Here is a 17,534-nt window from a genome sequence, read left to right on the forward strand (position 1 = left end):
GAAGGAAAGAGTTGGAATAAACGGGCCTTTTTCCAAGTGGCAGGCAGTGACTAGTAGAGTATCACATGGATCGATGCTAGGACCCCAGCTATTCACAATATATATTAATAATCTAGACGAGAGAACTAGATGTAATATCTCCAATTTTGCAGACAACACAAAGCTGGGTGACCGTGTGTGCTGTGAGGAGGGTGCAGAGAATCTCCAGTATGAATTGGACAGGTTCGGCGATTGGGCAGATGCATGGCAGATGAAGTATAATGTGGATAAATGTGAGGTTATCTACTTTGATGGCAAAAACAGGAAGGCAGGTTATTATCTGAAATGCAATAGATTGGGAAAACGGGAAGTGCGACGATACCTGGGTGTCCTTGTGCACCAGTCGCTGAAGGTAAGCAAGCAGAAGCAGCAGGTATTTAAGAAGGCAAATGTTATCTTGGGCTACTTAGCGAGAGGATTCGAGTACAGGAACAAGGATGTCTTGCTGCAGTTGTACAGGGCATTGGTGTGACCACATCTTGAATATTATGTGCAGTTTTGGCTCCTTATCTGAGGTAGGATGTTCTTGCCATGGAGGGAGTGCAGCGAAGATTCACCAGACTGATACCTGGGATGGCAGGAATGATGTATGATGAGAGATTGGGTCGATTGGGCTTATGTTCGCTAGAGTTTAGAAGAATGAGAGGGGATCTCATTTAAGCTTATAAAATTCTAACAGGACTAGGCAGACTAGATGCAGGAAGTATGTCCCCGGCAGTCCAGAACCAGGGGTCACAGTCTAAGGATAAGGGATAAGCCATTTCCGACAGGGATGAGGTATTTTTTCACCCAGAGAGTGGTGAACCAGTGGAATTCCCTACCACAGAACGCAGCTGAGGCCCTTTTTGAAATATACACAAGAAGGAGTTAGATATATTTTTTAAGGCAAAAAGGGATCTAGGGAAATGGGGAGAAAGCAGAGACAGGGTACTGAATTTGGATGATCAGCCATGATCTCATTTAATGGCGGAGCAGGCTTGAGGGGCCGAATGGCCTACTCCTGCTCCTATCTTCTATGTTTCTATGTTTCTGTATCTAACCCGTTCTGTACCTCCCGTGCAGGTGTTTGATCGAACAGTGCAGAGGTAGCTTAATGTGGGCGAGATTTTGCGCTGCTTTAGGTGGCACACATGGGGAAGCCATCATTGTCTAGTGCACTGGTGCCTTTCCAGAGTGGCCTGACAGTTGGCTGCGGCCTTCAAAGTGAACCGAGTGTAGACAGTGTGTGAGTGAGTATGTTAATATCCCCATCACTGGCCCCGCGGGCGGCCCGGGGGAGAGCGGCTCACCACAATATCAGGCTCAGGGTCAACCTGTAGACAGTGTGTGAGTGTTGTGTGATTGTCACCGATCACCGGCCCCGCGGACGGCCCGGGGGCGAGCGTCACATCACAATATCACGCCCAGGAAGCCCAATGTAGACATTGTATGAGTGAGTGTGTGAATATCCCCGATCACCGGCCCCGTGGCCCGGGGGCGAGCGGCTCACCAAAATATCTTACCCAGTGAGCTCTCAGGCAGCAAAGTCTCCACTTCTTTTCACCCTTTAATGAATTTTACAATCAAAGTAAAGGGATATTTCACCATATTCTTCAACTGAACTCTGAACTTAGTCTGGGTCAGTGCATAAGTCCCAGTGTTTGTGCAGCAACTCAGCAGCTGCATCATGAATCCAATTCCCATTACCCGTTGAGCAAAATTTACAGTCACAGGCCCTGCAAACCAGAGTCGCATCAATATCGATATCACGGTAAATACTACCCATAACAGGATGAAATTGCCCGAGATAATAAGCAGGATAATTATGGATTTCCTGCGGCTCTCCATCTCTGGGTCTCTGGGTCTAACCCCGCTGCTGGGACCCCGGAGTCTCCTGCGGGCTCTGCTGGACACTAAAATGTGTCTGATGGTGACAGCATTGAGCAGCAGAATCACCACAAATGGGACCCCCGGGGTGAGAATATAATGAAGCAGCGCAATTGCTGTCCAGACCCGTGAAAACAAAACGTTGCTTCTGACAGCACAAAACCAGGGGGCGTTCATAAGCACATACCAATCTTGCAGCATAAAATACCACATAATGTTCTTTAAACCGCTCAGCACAGTCACTGTTCCCAGAACCACAGCCGCCGTTTTCTCGGTGCAATATTTAATTTTCAGCTTCTGATGACAAATGGCCACAAATCGATCAAAGGTGAAAGTGACGGTGAACCAGACAGAACAATCTGTGGCTGCGAACAGCAGGACGGCGTGGATATTACACATGGGAAGAGACTGCATGAAAAGAAACTGTTCCCTATAAACAATGGGAATCTGCCTCAATATTAGATCGAAGATAACGACCAGTAGATCCGCCGCTGCCATGGCAACCAGGTAGCGAGTGACACATTTGGAGAGACCGCAGTTTCCCCGACTCAGGATCACAATCGTCACTACGTTCACTGTGAGAAAGGGAAGTAAACAGAAATTATACATCAGGCTGGAATTCGGGATGAAATCTGCAACTCACTAGCGCCATTCAATGATAATCTAATTCTATTACCTGTGGAGCTGAATACAGGGTTCATTGTAAGAATAATCGGGAATGTATTGTGGAATCAATACATGAAATGCGGATAAATACAACATGAATGTAACGGATGTTTGATCAATGAGAGATTAAATGAAAGACCAACCTTTAGCCCAGCAGAAAAGAGCATCGCCCGAGGTACCAGGGACACAAAGGACCAGAACCTCTCCAGAAGACTTCTTGTCCTGGGATCAGTCAGGATTTATAGCGGTGCAATTCGCTTCTGTGCCCCTGTGTTAGGGAGGGGGAAATCCCGCTTGGATTCCTGCTCCTGGTTAGAATATCCATTATATTGAGAACTCAAAATAAATGCAACAGCAAAACACAGAAACTACAAACTCGGCATGTAATAATTACAGGCAATTGGATTTGAAATGTAAGGGTGTAATATGACGATGATAAGATAATAAATAGAATTTCACTGCAGTTATAAAGAATACTGGGCTGTCAGAAGTCATCAAATTGAGTTTTCTACATTTTTGTTGAAATACACAAATTGCATCTCATTGAAAGGGAGATTTTCTAATTAACATTGCAAAGAATAGACACTGGATTATCATAAGTAGTGATCATTGAGCAGGTAATGTCCCACTAATTACATTTATTAACATCGAAATCAGGCGAATTCACCCACAGACAAAGTGCCACCGAATGCTTTTATACAGTATCTGAACACACAAGGAACAGATATATTCTTGTACTTTTTCACCTGTTGCTTTCCAACTTGTGCAGTGTATATTAGACGGGAAAATATGAAACGATTTTCTTATCCTCAGCACTTCAGTTACAATCAGCTGGGATTGTTTATCCTTACGTACAGCAGGAGGCAATAGAGAATATCGCTATGTCTCACTGACCGATCCACTAAACTGCGCCAGATGGGCATGGGATCATATTGTAAATTCAAAACTAAGATTGGAAATAAAATTATTGAAATCTGGTTGAATGAAAATGTTGTGAGATTATAAATTATCCTTGTAATCCTATTCTAACCAGCAGACGCAGAGCCACGAGTGCAGAACTGGAGATGGTGGGAAAGCAGACATTGACTGGAACTGAATGATTAGCGGATATTTCAGGCATTTAAAGTTATAGATGTGACCTGCCAGGATTTGCTCCTGTGACTCTGTAATAACCATACCAATCATTAAGTGAAAACAGCAAAATACTGCGGATACTGGAAATCTCAAATAAAAACAGAAAATGGTGGAAATGTGTCAGCAGGTCAGGCAGCATCTGAGGAGAGAGAAAAACAGAGCTAACGTTTCTGGTCAATAAACTTTCGCCATTACGTGAGAAGTCTCCTAAACCAAGACAGCATTCTTCTGATCTGATAGAAATATTCAGTGTAGATAGCAGACTGAAATTCGTTAAATAAAGATTCAACTTCAATAATTTTGCTTGAGTTGAATATAGAGCATTTAAATTGGGTAACATTATATCACCTTCAGAATCAAGAGCTGACAGCAGCGCGCATAGGATGGGGAATGAAATGGAGAGAAACACAGTTAAACACGGTCGACAGAATTAACAGCTGGATACAGAGACTCACCAGGACACCAACTGCTGCGAGGAGGGAGTGAATGACAAGAACAATAATACAGTTAAACATGGTCTACAGAATTAATATCTGTATACAGGGGCACCAACTGCTGCGAGGAGGGAGTGAATGACAAGGAGAGAAACACAGTTAAACATGGTCGACAGAATTAATAGCTGGATACAGAGACACACCAGGGGCGCCAACTGCTGCAAGGAGGGAGTGAATGGCAAGAACAGTAATACATGGTCTACAGAATTAAGATCTGTATACAGGGACACCAACTGCTGCGAGGAGGGAGTGAATGACAAGAACAGTAATTAAGTAAAACATGATCTATAGATTTAAAAACTTGATAAAGAGACTTAACAGGGACACCAAGAGTACAGAGTACATGTCATTATTTGTAAACAACAATACATGCCTTAACAAAGATGCAACAATTTTAAACACAGAATATCATTGACAACTTAGTAGCCCACGGTAAACAGCTGAATAATATTACCGTGTAACATGGGTTATAGAATTAATATCTGGGCATAGATACTTACGTGGAAAACCAATAGCAGCCAGGAGGGGATAGTAAATTGTTTGTATATTCTGTGCTATTCTTTCTATCCGCAAACCTAATAACCAACTTTCCATATTGGTTGTAAAACCCATGCGTTCCCTTCTGCGAGTGACTGGTGGAACTTGTGCTGGGGGCAACGCGCTGACTGTGTGAGGGGACGCAGTGAAGGGAGCACATTATTAAGAGCAGCGGGAAATTCCCGAGTGACATCATTAGGCCGCACTGTAACTGGCGCTAATTACAGTCATTGAACAAACAGATTAATTGAACCATTGTCACCACATCACATTAATGCAGCATAATCTAGCTCATCTTATTGTACACAGTTTTAAATTAAAAGTGAGCGAATATGCAATATTTCATTCACCCATAAAATACCGTGGACAGAATAGAGAGAACATAGTTTATCTTCCCGTATTGAACTCAAACTGATAACAAACGTCGACAAAATGACAGAAAGAAGGAATGAATAAAAGATGGAAAAGAATGAACTGTCCCAAACATGTTCACTGATTTAATCCATCCAAGGCCATCAGGGTAAAGACATTGAAAATAAAGAAATGTTCCTAAATGGCAGGATCCCACTGATGGAAAAATAGGACTCGCCTACATGGCACTGCTTCCACCTCAAATCCACGAATTAATTTCCCAGGGCTGCCTAGAATTACTTTTTTCATTATTAAATCATGGGATGTGGGCATCGCTGGCAAGGCCAGCATTTATTGCCCATCCCTAGTTGCCCTTCAGAAGGTGGTGGTGAGCTGCTGCCTTGAACCGCTGCAGTTCGTGTAGTGAAAGTACTGCCACAGTGCTGTTGGATAGGGTGTTCCATGATTTTGACACAGCGACGGTGAATGATCAGCGATATATTTCCAAGTCAGGATGGTGTGTGACTTGGAGGGGAACTTGGAGGTGGAGGTGTACCAATGCACCTACTGCCCTTGTCCTTCTAGGTGGTAGAGTTCGCGTGTTTTAGAGGTGGTGCCGAAAAAGCCTAGGCAAGTTGCTGCAGTGCATCTTGTAGATGGTACACACTGCAGCCACGCTACGCCAGTGGAGGAGGGAATGAATGTTTAAGGTGGTGGAATGGCTGCCAATCAAGCAGGCTGCTTTGTCCTGGATGGTGTCGACATTATTGAGTTTGTTGGAGCTGCACTCATCCAGGAAAGTGGAGGGTATTCCATCACACTCCTTACTTGTGCCTTGTAGATGGTGGAAACTTTTTGACGAGTAAGGAGCTGAGACACTCGCCGCAGAATACATAGCCTCTGACCTGGTCTTGTTGCCACAGTATTTATGTGGCTGTTTCAGTTAAGTTTCTTGTCAATTATGACGACCAGGATGTTGATGGTGGGGGATTCGGCGATGGTAATGCCATGGCATGTCAAGCGGTGGTGGTTAGACTCTCGCTTGTTGTAGAAGGTCAATTGCCTGGCACTTCTGTGGTGAGAACGGTACCTGCCGCTTATCAGCCCAAGGCTGTACGCCGTCCAGAGCTTGTTGCATGCAGGCTTGGAATGATTCATTAACTGAGGAGCTGTGAATGGCGCTGAACACTGTGTGGTCATCAGCGAACATCGCCATTTCAGACCTTATTTTGGATGGAAGTTCATTGATGAAGCAGCTTAAGATGGTTGGGCCTAGGACACTGCCCTGGGGAACACCTGCAGCGATGTCCTGGGGCTGTGATAATTGACCTGCAACCACCACAGCCATCTTCTTTTGTGCGAGGTATGACTCCAACCAGTGGAGCGTTTTCCCCCTGATTCCCAATGACTTCAGTTTTACTAGGGCTCCTTGATGGCACTGCCGGTCAAATGCTGCCTTGAGGGCAGTAACTCTTACCTCAGCTCTGGAATTCAGCTCCTTTGTCCATGTTTGAACCAAGACTGTAATGAGGTCGGGAGCCGACTGGTCTTGGCGGAACCCAAACTGGCCATGAGTGAGCACGTTATTGGTGAGTTAGTGCCGCTTGCTAACACTGTCGATGAAACCTTCCATTACACTGGTGATGATTGAGAGTAGTCTGATGGGGTGGTAATTGGCTCAGTTGGATTTATCCTGCTTTTTGTGGACAGTACATATCTGGACGGTTTTTCACATTGTTGGATGGATGCCAGTGCTGTAGTTGTAGTGGGACTGCTTGGCTAGAGGCACGGATAGTTCTGGAGGACAAGTCTTCAGCATGATAGCCGGGGATGTTGTCACGGCCCATATACTTTGCTGTATCCAGTGCGATCAGCCGTTTCTGATATCACGTGGAGTGAATCGAATTGGTTGAAGAATGCCTTCTGTGGTGGTGGGGCACTCAGGAGCAGGCCGATATGGATCGTCCACTCGTCACTTCTGGCTGAAGATGGTTGCAAATGCTTCAGGGTTGCCTTTTGAACTCAGGTGCTGGGCTCCAACATCATTGAGGATGGGGATATTCTTGAAGCCTTCACCTTCGGCTAGTTGTTTAATTGTCTCTCACCATTAATGACTGGATGTTGTAGGACTGCAGAGCTTTGATCTGATCCGCTGATTATGGGATCACTGAGCCCTCCCTGTAGAATGCTGCTTCCGCTTTTTAGCATGCATGCAGTCCTGTGTTGCAGCTTCCCCAGGTTAGCACCTCATTTTTAGTTCCACCTATTGCTGCTTTTGCATTCTCTTCTACAATCCTTATTGAGCCAGGGTTTGTCCCCTGGCTTGGTAATAATGGTAGAGCGAGGGATATGCTGGGCCATGAGGTTACAGATTGTGTGGGATACAATTCTGCTGGTGCCGATGCCCCACATCACCTCATGGATGCCCAGTTTTGAGCAGCTAGATCTGTTCTGAAGCTATTCCATTTACCTCTGTGGTAGTGCCACACAACACTATGGAGGGTGTCTTCAGTGTGAAGATGGGAGCTCACCTCCACAATGATTGTGCGGTGATCAATTATCCCACTCCTGTCATGGTAATATGCATATGCGACAGGTTGTTTGGTGAGGACGAGATCAAGTAAGTTTTTTCCTCGTGTAGGTGTTGGAGGCAGACAGAAAATCTGATGGGGATACGGACTGCCAGAGACAGACGGGCAGAAATGCGAGGGAGAGAAACTGACCGAGTGGATGGATGGGACAGAGAAGGAGACAGAAAGGGGAGGCAGATGGGGGGAGATAAAGTGAGAGAGAGAGAGAGACAGATGGAGGAAAAATAAGTTATAGTAATATTGTGGAAGACACGCAGTAGGGTGGTGGACGGGGAAGGGGACAGAGAGAGAAGCAAACAGGTGGCACAGCCAGGTGACGCAGATTGAGGAATGACAGGCTGGCGAAAGCGATGGTGGGTGATGGCGAAAGAGACACTTGGGGCGAGGGTGACGGGGTTGAGCCAGAGATGGGAGGGCAGGGTGAAACTCAGACAGACAAGGCGAGACAGAGAAACAGAAAGCCCGGCGGAGGGAGTTGCAGGACACAGATCAGCCGTGGAATACAGAGGAGAGGCCGAAAGTAGGGAGACAGACAGAGGGAGTGAGATAAAGAGAGAGTCGTAATGTGGGAGATAGAGAGAGAGTGACAAACCGTGGGAAACACTGCGGCAGGATGAGTGATGGATGGAGCCCGACTGGGGGAGACAGATGGCGGGTGATGCAGTGAGAGACAGATGGTGCAGACATATCTGAGATGGCAGGTGTGAGGAAGCAAATGGTGACAGTCGAGGTTGACTGTCATGGGTTAGAGACTGCACAGAGAGAAAGAGAGGCAAATATTCGGGAGAGGGAGCGAGCGAAAGACCGGGGGTGGAGAATGACAGGGAAGAAGGAGAGAGAGAGAGACAAACATGCAGGAGGCAAAGAAACGGAAAGATATTCTCAGTCAGACGGGTAACAGACAGGGGAAATAGAGAGAGAGAGATAGTGGAGACAGATGGAGTATGACAGACTGTGGGGAGACAGAGAGAGACAGTCTGTGGGAACAGAGGGAGAGAGACGGCTGTGGAGAGAGGGGGAGAGAGACAGATTGTGGAGAGAGGGAGAGAGAGACTGTGGAGAGAGAGGGAGAGAGGCAGACAGTGGCGACAGGGGGAGAGGTTCATGCTGTGGAGAGAGAGAGGGAGAAAGACAGGCTCTGGAGAGAGAGGATAAGAGACAGACTGTGGAGAGAGAGGGTGAGAGACAGACTGTGCAGAGAGAGGGAGAGAGACAGTGTGTGGAGACAGAGGGAGAGAGACAGACTGTGGATAGAGGGAGAGAGAAATTCTAAGCAGGGTGAGGGAGAGCGCAGAGAGTGGAAAGAGAGGGAGAGAGACAGACTGTGGAGAGAGTTGGAGTGAGTTTGGGTAAGTGTGAGTTAGGATAAGTGGGGTGTTAGGTGCTCTTTTCAAACTTTAACTCTGTGGGTTGTAGTTAATAAGGCCTTTCTGGTGCAGAGTGACTGTTGGTAAACCATTTATCTGGAGCAATTAGAGGGATTGATTTAATTTAAATCCAATTCATTATAGGGGATACTAGCATCTAAAACCGGGCAGAGGGTGTCCATAACTAACATTTAAAAATGTAAATAATTACATAGAATGGAGCAGGTGATGTGTTACTGTTGCGAGATTTGGGAGCCAGTGGACCAAATTGAGGCTCATGGTGATTACGTCTGTGACAAGTGTCTGCTGCTACAGGAACTCCAGCTCCGTGTTGATGAGCTGGAGTCTGAGCTTCAGACACTGCGACACTTCAGGGAGGGGGAGAAGTACCTGGACTCTGTGTTCCAGGAGGTGGCCACAGCTATGAAGTTAATTAATTCAGATGTAGCCCATGATCAGGGACAGGACGGTGTGACTACGAGTGAGGCAGGTACAGGGCTCCAGGTGGAAGTGCTGGAGGAGCCACAGCCCTTCCTCTTGTCCAACATGTTCGAGGTTCTTATTTCCTGTGGGGACAGGAGCAGGGACAGCAGGGAGGATGAGCAACCTGGCTACAGCAACGTGGAACGGACGGGGGACCATTCAAGAGGGGAGTAAATTGAAATGTTGTAGTGGAAGGGGTTAGTATTATTAGGGGGATAGATAGAGTTCTCTGCAGTCGAGAGCGAGAGTCCCGAAGGCTGTGTTGCCTACACGGTGCCAGGGTTAAGGACATCTCCTCTGGGCTGGAAAGAAACTTGCAGTGGGAGGGGGTGGATCCAGTTGTCGTGGCCCATGTTGGTACAAACGACGTAGATAGGACTAGGAAGCCGGTTCGTTTAAAGGAGTATGAGCAGCTAGGGGTCAAATTAAAAATCAGTACCTCAACGGTAATAATCTCTGGATTATTACCTGAGCCACGAGCGAATTTGGCTAGGAAAAATAAAATTAGAGAGTTAATTGCGTGGCTCAAAGACTGGTGTGGGAGAAATGGGTTTTGCTTCCTGGGACACTGGCACCAGTACTGGGGCAGGAGGGAGCTGTTCCGTTGGGACGGGCTTCACTTGGCCAGTGCTGGGTCCAGAGTCCTGGCGGTTCATATAACTAGGGCTGTAGAGAGGGTTTAAACTAACTAGTGGGGAGGAGGTTCCGAGAGAGCAAATAATAAAAATGACAACAGAGAAGTTCATATATTAGGTAGCAGTGGGGAAATTAAAAACCAGAGCGTGTCAGGAAGGGGCAGAAGATAAGGAGTAAAAGGTAAATTAATAAAAAGTGCAAAAGCAGGAACTAAGTATCATAAAACATCTTTGAAAGTTCTCTATCTGAATGCACGTAGCATTCGTAACAAAATAGATGAGTTAATGGCACAAATAACTACATATTGGTATGATCTTGTGGCCATTACAGAAACATGGCTGCAGGGTGACAATGTCTGGGAATTAAACATACCAGGTTATTTAACGATCAGGAAGGAGAGGCAGGAAGGAAGGGGAGGTGGGGTGGTTATGTTAATAAAGGAAGGAATCACTGTAATACAGACAAATGATATTGGGTCAAAAGATCAGGATAATGAAACAGTTTGGGTGGAGATAAGGAATAATAAGGGGAAAAAAAACAATCGTGGGTGTAGTCTATAGGCCTCCGAACAGTTGCAACTCTGTTGGACGGAGTATCAATCAGGAAATAGTTGAGGCTTGTAATAAGGGAACTTCTATAATTATGGGGGAGTTTAACTATCATATTAATTGGACAAATCAAATTGTGCAGGGCTGCCTTGAGGAAGAGTTCATTGAGTGTATTAGGGATGGGTTTCTTGAGCAGTATGTAACTGAACCGACCAGGGGGCAAGCAACCTTAGATCTGGTCCTGTGTAACGAGACAGGATTAATCAAAAATGTCCTATTAAAGGATCCCCTTGGAATGAGTGACCATAACATGGTTGAATTCCACATTCAATTAGAGGGTGAGAAGGTTGGAACTCAAACAAACGTGCTGAGCTTTAATAAAGGAGACTATGAAGGTATGAGAGCGGAATTGAGTAGAGTGAATTGGGAAAATATATTAAAGGGTAAGACGATACATGATCAGTGGTTTACATTTAAGGAGTTATTTTACAACTTCCAAAAAATATATATTCCACTGAGAAGAAAAGGGTGTAAAAGAAAAGACAGCCATCCGTGGCTAGGTAAAGAAATTAAGGACAGTATTCGATTAAAACAAGGGCATAAAAGGTAGCCAAATCTAGTGGGAGGATAGAGGATTGGGAAAACTTTAGAAGACAGCAAAATATAACAAAAAGATTGATTAAGAAAGGGAAGATAGATTATGAAATTAAATGAGCAAAAAATATAAAAACAGATAGTAAGAGATAAAAAGAAAAAGGGTGGCTAAATTAAATGTTGGTCCCTTAGAGGATGAGACCGGGAAATTAATGTTGGGAAATATGGAGATGGCAAAAACACTGAATTAATATTTTGTATCAGTCTTTACAGCAGAGGACACTAAGAATATCCCAACACTGGACAAACAGGGGGCTATAGGGGGGAAGGAGCTAAACACGATCAAAATCACTAAGGAAGTGGTACTCGGCAAAATAATGGGACTCAAGGCGGATAAATCACCTGGACATGATGGCTTACATCCTAGGGTCTTGAGGGAAGTGGCGGTAGGGATTGTGGATGCGTTGGTAATAATTTTCCATAACTCCCTGAACTCGGCAAAGGTCCCGGCAGACTGGAAACTGCTAATGTAACACCTTATTTAAAAAGGGCAGCAGACAGAAGGCTGGAAACTATAGGCCGGTTAGCCTAACATCTCTGATTGGTAAAATTTTGGAATCAATTATTATGGAGACAGTAACAGGACATTTGGATAATCATAATTTAATAGGAGAAAGTCAGCACAGTTTTATGAAGGGGAAGTCATGTTTGACAAATTTGCTGGAGTTCTGTGAGGAAGTAACATATAGGGTGGATAAAGTTGAACCAGTGGACGTAGTGTATTTAGACTTCCAAAAGGCATTTGACAAGGTGCCACACAAAAGATTATTGCTTAAGATAAAAAATAATGGGATTGGGGGTAATATTCTGGCATGGATAGAGGATTGGCTATCTAACAGAAGGCAGAGAGTTGGGATAAATAGTTCATTCTCAGACTGGCAATCAGTAACTAGTGGTGTTCCGCAGGGGTCAGTGCTGGGACCCCAACTCTTTACAAACTATATTAACGATTTGGAGGAGGGGACCGAGTGTCACATATCAAAATTTGCAGATGATACTAAGATGGGAGGGAAAGTAGTGAGTGAGGAGGACATAAAAAATCTGCAAGGGGACAAAGACAGCCGAAGTAAGTGGGCAGAGATTTGGCAGATGGAACCTCAAGGGTAATAATCTCTGGATTGTTACCTGAGTCACGAGCGAATTTGGCTAGGACAAACTAAATTAGAGGGTTAAATGCGTGCTTAAAGACTGGTGTGTGAGAAATGGGTATTGCTTCCTGGGACACTGGCACCAGTACTGGGGCAGGAGGGAGCTGTTCCGTTGGGACGGGCTTCACTTGGCCAATGCTGGGACTAGAGTCCTGGCGGATCATATAACTAGGGCTGTAGATTGGTCTTTAAACTAACTAGTGGGGGGGAGGTTCCCAGAGAGCAAATAATAAAAATGACAACATAGAAGGTCATAGACTTCGGTGGCAGTGGGGAAATTAAAAACCAGATCGTGTCAGGAAGGGGCAGAAGGTATGGAGTAAAAGGTAAAGTAATAAAATGGGCAAAAGCAGGAACTAATTGTCACAAAACATATTTGAAAGTTCTCTATCTGAATGCACGTTGCATTCGTAACAAAATGGATGAGTTAATGGCACAAATAATTGCATATGGGTATGGTCTTGTGGCCTTTACAGAAACATGGCTGCAGGTTGACAATGCCTGGGAATTAAACATACCAGGTTATTTATCGATCAGGAAGGACATGCAGGAAGTAAGGGGAGGTGGTGTGGCTATGTCAATAAAAGAAGGAATCACTGTAATACAGAGAAATTATATTGGGTCAAAAGATCAGGATAATGAAACAGTTTGGGTGGAGGTAAGGAATAATAAGGGGAAAAAACACTCGTGGGCTTAGTCTATAGGGCTCCGAACAGTTGCAACTATGTTGGGCGGAGTATCAATCAGGAAATAGTTGAGGCTTGTAATAAGGGAACATCTATAATTATGGGGGAGTTTAACTATCATAATAATTGGACAAATAAAATTGGGCAGGGCTGCCTTGAGGATGAGTACATTGAGTGTATTAGGGATGGGTTTCTTGAGCAGTATGTAAATGAACCGACCAGGGGACAAGCAACCTTAGATCTGGTCATGTGTAACGAGACAGGATTAATTAAAATGTCCTAGTAAAGGATCCCCTTGGAATGAATGACCATACCATGGTTGAATTCCATATTCAATTAGAGGGTGAGAAGGTTGGATCTCAAAGAAGCGTGCTAAGCTTGAATAAAGGAGACTATGAAGGTATGAGAGCGGAATTGAGTAGAGTGGATTGGGAAAATAGATGAAAGGGTAAGAAGATACATGATCAGTGGTGTACATTTAAGGGGTTAAATTACAACTTCCAAAAAATATATATTCCACTGAGAAGAAAAGGGTGCAAAAGAAAAGACAGCCATCCGTGGCTAAGTAAAGAAATTAAGGACAGTATTCGATTAAAACAAGGGCATATAAGGTAGCCAAATCTAGTGGGAGGATAGAGGATTGGGAAAACTTTAAAAGACAGCAAAAAATTACAAAAAGATTGATTAAGAAAGGGAAGATAGATTATGAAAGTAAATTAGCAAAAAATATAAAAACAGATAGAAAGAGATTTTATAGTTATATAAAAAGAAAAAGGGTGGCTAAAGTAAATGTTGGTCCCTTAGAGGATGAGACCGGGAAATTAATGGTGGGAAATATGGAGATGGCAATAACACTGAATGAATATTTTGTAGCAGTCTTTACAATAGAAGACACTAAGAATATCCCAACACTGGACAAGCAGGGGGCTGTAGGGGGGGAGGAGCTAAACACGATCAAAATCACTAAGGAAGTGGTACTCGGTAAAGTAATGGGACTCAAGACGGATAAATCACCTGGACCTCATGGCTTACATCCTAGGGTCTTGAGGGACGTGGCGGTAGGGATTGTGGATGCATTGGTAATAATTTTCCAAAAGTCCCTGGACTCAGCAAAGGTCCCGGCAGGCTGGAAAACTGCTAATGTAACACCATGACTTAAAAAGGGCAGCAGACAGAAGGCTGGAAACTATAGACCAGTTAGCCTAACATCTGTGGTAGGTAAAATTTTGGAGTCCATTATTAAGGAGACAGTAACAGGACATTTGGATAATCTTCATTTAATAGGACAAGCCCAATATGGTTTTATGAAGGGGAAGTCAGTTTTGACAAATTTGCTGGAGTTCTTTGAGGAAGTAACATATAGGGTGGATAAAGGGGAACCAGTGGACGTAGTGTATTTAGACTTCCAACAGGCTTTTGATAAGGTGCCACACAATAGATTAATGCTTAAGATAAAAAATCACGGGATTGGTGGTAATATTCTGTCATGGATAGAGGATTGGCTATCTAAAAGAAGGCAGAGAGTTGGGATAAATGGTTCATTCTCAGAATGGCAATCAGTAACTAGTGGTGTTCCGCAGGGGTCGGTGCTCGGTCCCCAACTCTTTACAATCTATATTAACGATTTGGAGGAGGGGACCGAGTGTAACATATCAAAGATTGCAGATGACACTAAGATGGGAGGGAAAGAAGTGAGTGAGTAGGACATAACTGGCTAAGTAAGTGGGCAGAGATTTGGCAGATGGTATACAATGCTGGAAAGTGTGAGGTTATGCACTTTGGCAGGAAAAATCGTAGAGCAAGCTATTATCTTCATGGCAAGAAACTTGAAAGTACTGAAGTACAAAGGGATCTGGGGGTCCTGGTGCACGAAACTCAAAAGATTAGTATGCAGGTGCAGCAAGTGATTAAGAAGGCCTATGGAATGTTGGCTTTCATTGCAAGGGGGACAGAATATAAAAATATGGAGGTATTGCGTCAGTTGTACAAGGTATTTGTGAGACCGCACCTGGAATACTGCATACAGTTTTGGTGTCCATACTTAAGCAAATACATACTTGCTCTCGAGTCCGTACAAAGAATGTTCACTCGGTTAATCCCGGGGATGAGGGGATGGACATATGAGGAGAGGTTGAGTTGATTGGGACTCTACTCATTAGAGTTCAGAAGAATGAGAGGCGATCTTATTGAAATAAATAAGTTTGTGAAGGGGTTGGATCGGGTGGATGCGGGGAGGATGTACCGATGATGGGTGAAACTAGAACTAGGGGCATAGTCTTAGAATAATGGGCTGCTCTTTCAAAACTGAGATGAGGAGGAACTACGTCACTCAGAGGGTGTTAGGTCCATAGAATATGCTGCCCCACAAAGGTGTAGAAGCTACACCATTACATTAATTTAAAAAAGAAATGGAGAGTCTCCCAGAAGTAAAGGGAATTAAGGGTTACGGGGAGCGTGCAGGAATTTGGACATGAGTCTAGGTTCGGATCGGACATGGCCCTGTGGGTAGCGGAGCGGGCCCAGGGGTGGTGTAGCCTGATCCTGCTCCTATTTCGTGTGTCTAATTCTGTTAGATTCAGGAGATGGTTCTGTGATAGTAGATTGGCGGTTAGGATCAGATCAGCCATGATCTTATTGAATGGTGGAGCAGGCTCGAGGGGCCGATTGGCCCACTCCTGTTCCTATTTCTTATGTTCTTATGTTCTTATGTAATACAATACTGAAAAGTGTGAGGTTATGCACTTTGGCAGGAAAAATCGTAGAGAAAATTATTATCTTAATGGCAAGAAACTTGAAAGTACTGAAGTACAAAGGGATCTGGGGTCCTGGTGCACGAAACTCAAAAGGTTAGTATGTAGGTGCAGCAAGTGATTAAGAAGGCCAATGGAATGTTGGCTTTCATTGCTAGGGGGATAGAATATTAAAATATGGAGGTATTGCTTCAGTTGTACAAGTTATTGGTGAGACCGCACCTGGAATACTGCATACAGTTTTGGTGTCCATACTTATTAAAATACATACTTGCTCTCGAGTCAGTACAAAGAAGGTTCACTTGGTTAATCCCGGGGATGAGTGGATGGACATATAAGTAGAGGTTGAGTAGATTGGGACTCTACTCATTGGAGTTCAGAACAAGGAAAGGCGATCTTATTGAAATATATAAGATTGTGAAGGGGTTGGATCGGGTGGATGTGGGGAGGATGTTCCCGATGATGGGTGAAACTAGAACTAGGGGGCATAATTTTAGGATAAGGGGCTGCTCTTTCAAAACTGAGATGAGGAGGAACTACTTCACTCAGAGGGTGGCAGGTCCATGGAATATGCTGCCCCAAAAAGCTGTAGAAGCTACATCATTACATAAATTTAATACAGAAATAGACAGTTTCCTAGAAGTAAAGGGAATTAAGGGTTAAGGGGAGCGGGCAGGAATTTGGACATGAGTCTAGGTTCAGATCGGACATGGCCCTGTGGGTAGCAGAGCGGGCCCAGTGGCCGTGTAGCCTGATCCTGCTCCTATTTCGTGTGTCTAATTTTGTTAGATTCAGGAGATGGTTCTGTGATTATAGATTGGCGGTTAGGATCAGATCAGCCATGATCTTATTGAAAGGAAGAGCGGGCTCGAGGTGCCGATTGGCCTACTCCTGCTCCTAATTCTTATGTTCTTATGAGACAGACTGTAGAGAGAGAGGGAGAGAGACAGACTATGGAGACAGAGGGAGAGAGAATGTCTAAGGAGAGTGAGGGAGAGAGACAGACTGTGGAACGAGAGGGAGAGAGGCAGAGTGTGGAGACAGTGGGAGAGAGACAGACTGGAGACAGAAGAAGAGAGACAGACTGGAGACAGAGCGAGAGAGACAGAATGTGGTGAAGGAGGGAGAGAGACAGACTTTGGAGAGAGAGATAGAGAGGCACACTGTGGTGACAGAGTGACAGAGACAGACTGTGGAGACAGAGCGAGAGTGACATTCTGTGGGGAGAGTGGGAGAGAGACAATTTCTGGAGAGAGAGGGAGAGAGACAGACAGTGGAGAGAGAGGGAGAGAGACAGATTTTGGAGACAGTGGGAGAGAGACAGACTGTGAAAAGAAAGGGAGAGAGACAGACTGTGGAGACAGAGGGAGAGAGACAGACTGGAGACAGAGGGATAGAGGCAGGCAGTTGAGACAGAGGGAGAGAGAAAGACTGTGGAGGGAGAAGGAGATAGACAGACCATGAAGAGAGGGAGAGAGACAGACAGTGGGGAGATGCAGACTGTGGAGTGAGGCAGAATGTGGAGACAGGCAGACAGTGGAGAGGGAGGGAGAGAGACATCATCTGCTCCTGCCTTATGGATTA

General features: G+C 44.8%; 1 protein-coding gene across 1 annotated transcript; it reads right to left on the minus strand.

Moving 5' to 3' along the window:
* Positions 1–1,578: 1,578 nt before the first annotated feature.
* LOC147087511 (putative G protein-coupled receptor 139) lies at positions 1,579–2,795 on the minus strand. Its single transcript, XM_085977761.1, has 2 exons — positions 2,715–2,795; positions 1,579–2,480 (listed from the first exon to the last, which is right to left on the minus strand). The coding sequence occupies exon 2, from the start codon at positions 2,401–2,403 to the stop codon at positions 1,579–1,581; it is 825 nt and encodes a 274-aa protein (XP_085833887.1). The 5' UTR covers positions 2,404–2,480; positions 2,715–2,795.
* Between the last annotated feature and the right edge of the window lie 14,739 nt (positions 2,796–17,534).

Source organism: Somniosus microcephalus, unplaced genomic scaffold (assembly GCF_052327205.1).
Source record: "Somniosus microcephalus isolate GS21.2 unplaced genomic scaffold, FLI_Smic_1.0 unresolved_chr5, whole genome shotgun sequence".
NCBI lineage: Eukaryota > Metazoa > Chordata > Chondrichthyes > Squaliformes > Somniosidae > Somniosus > Somniosus microcephalus.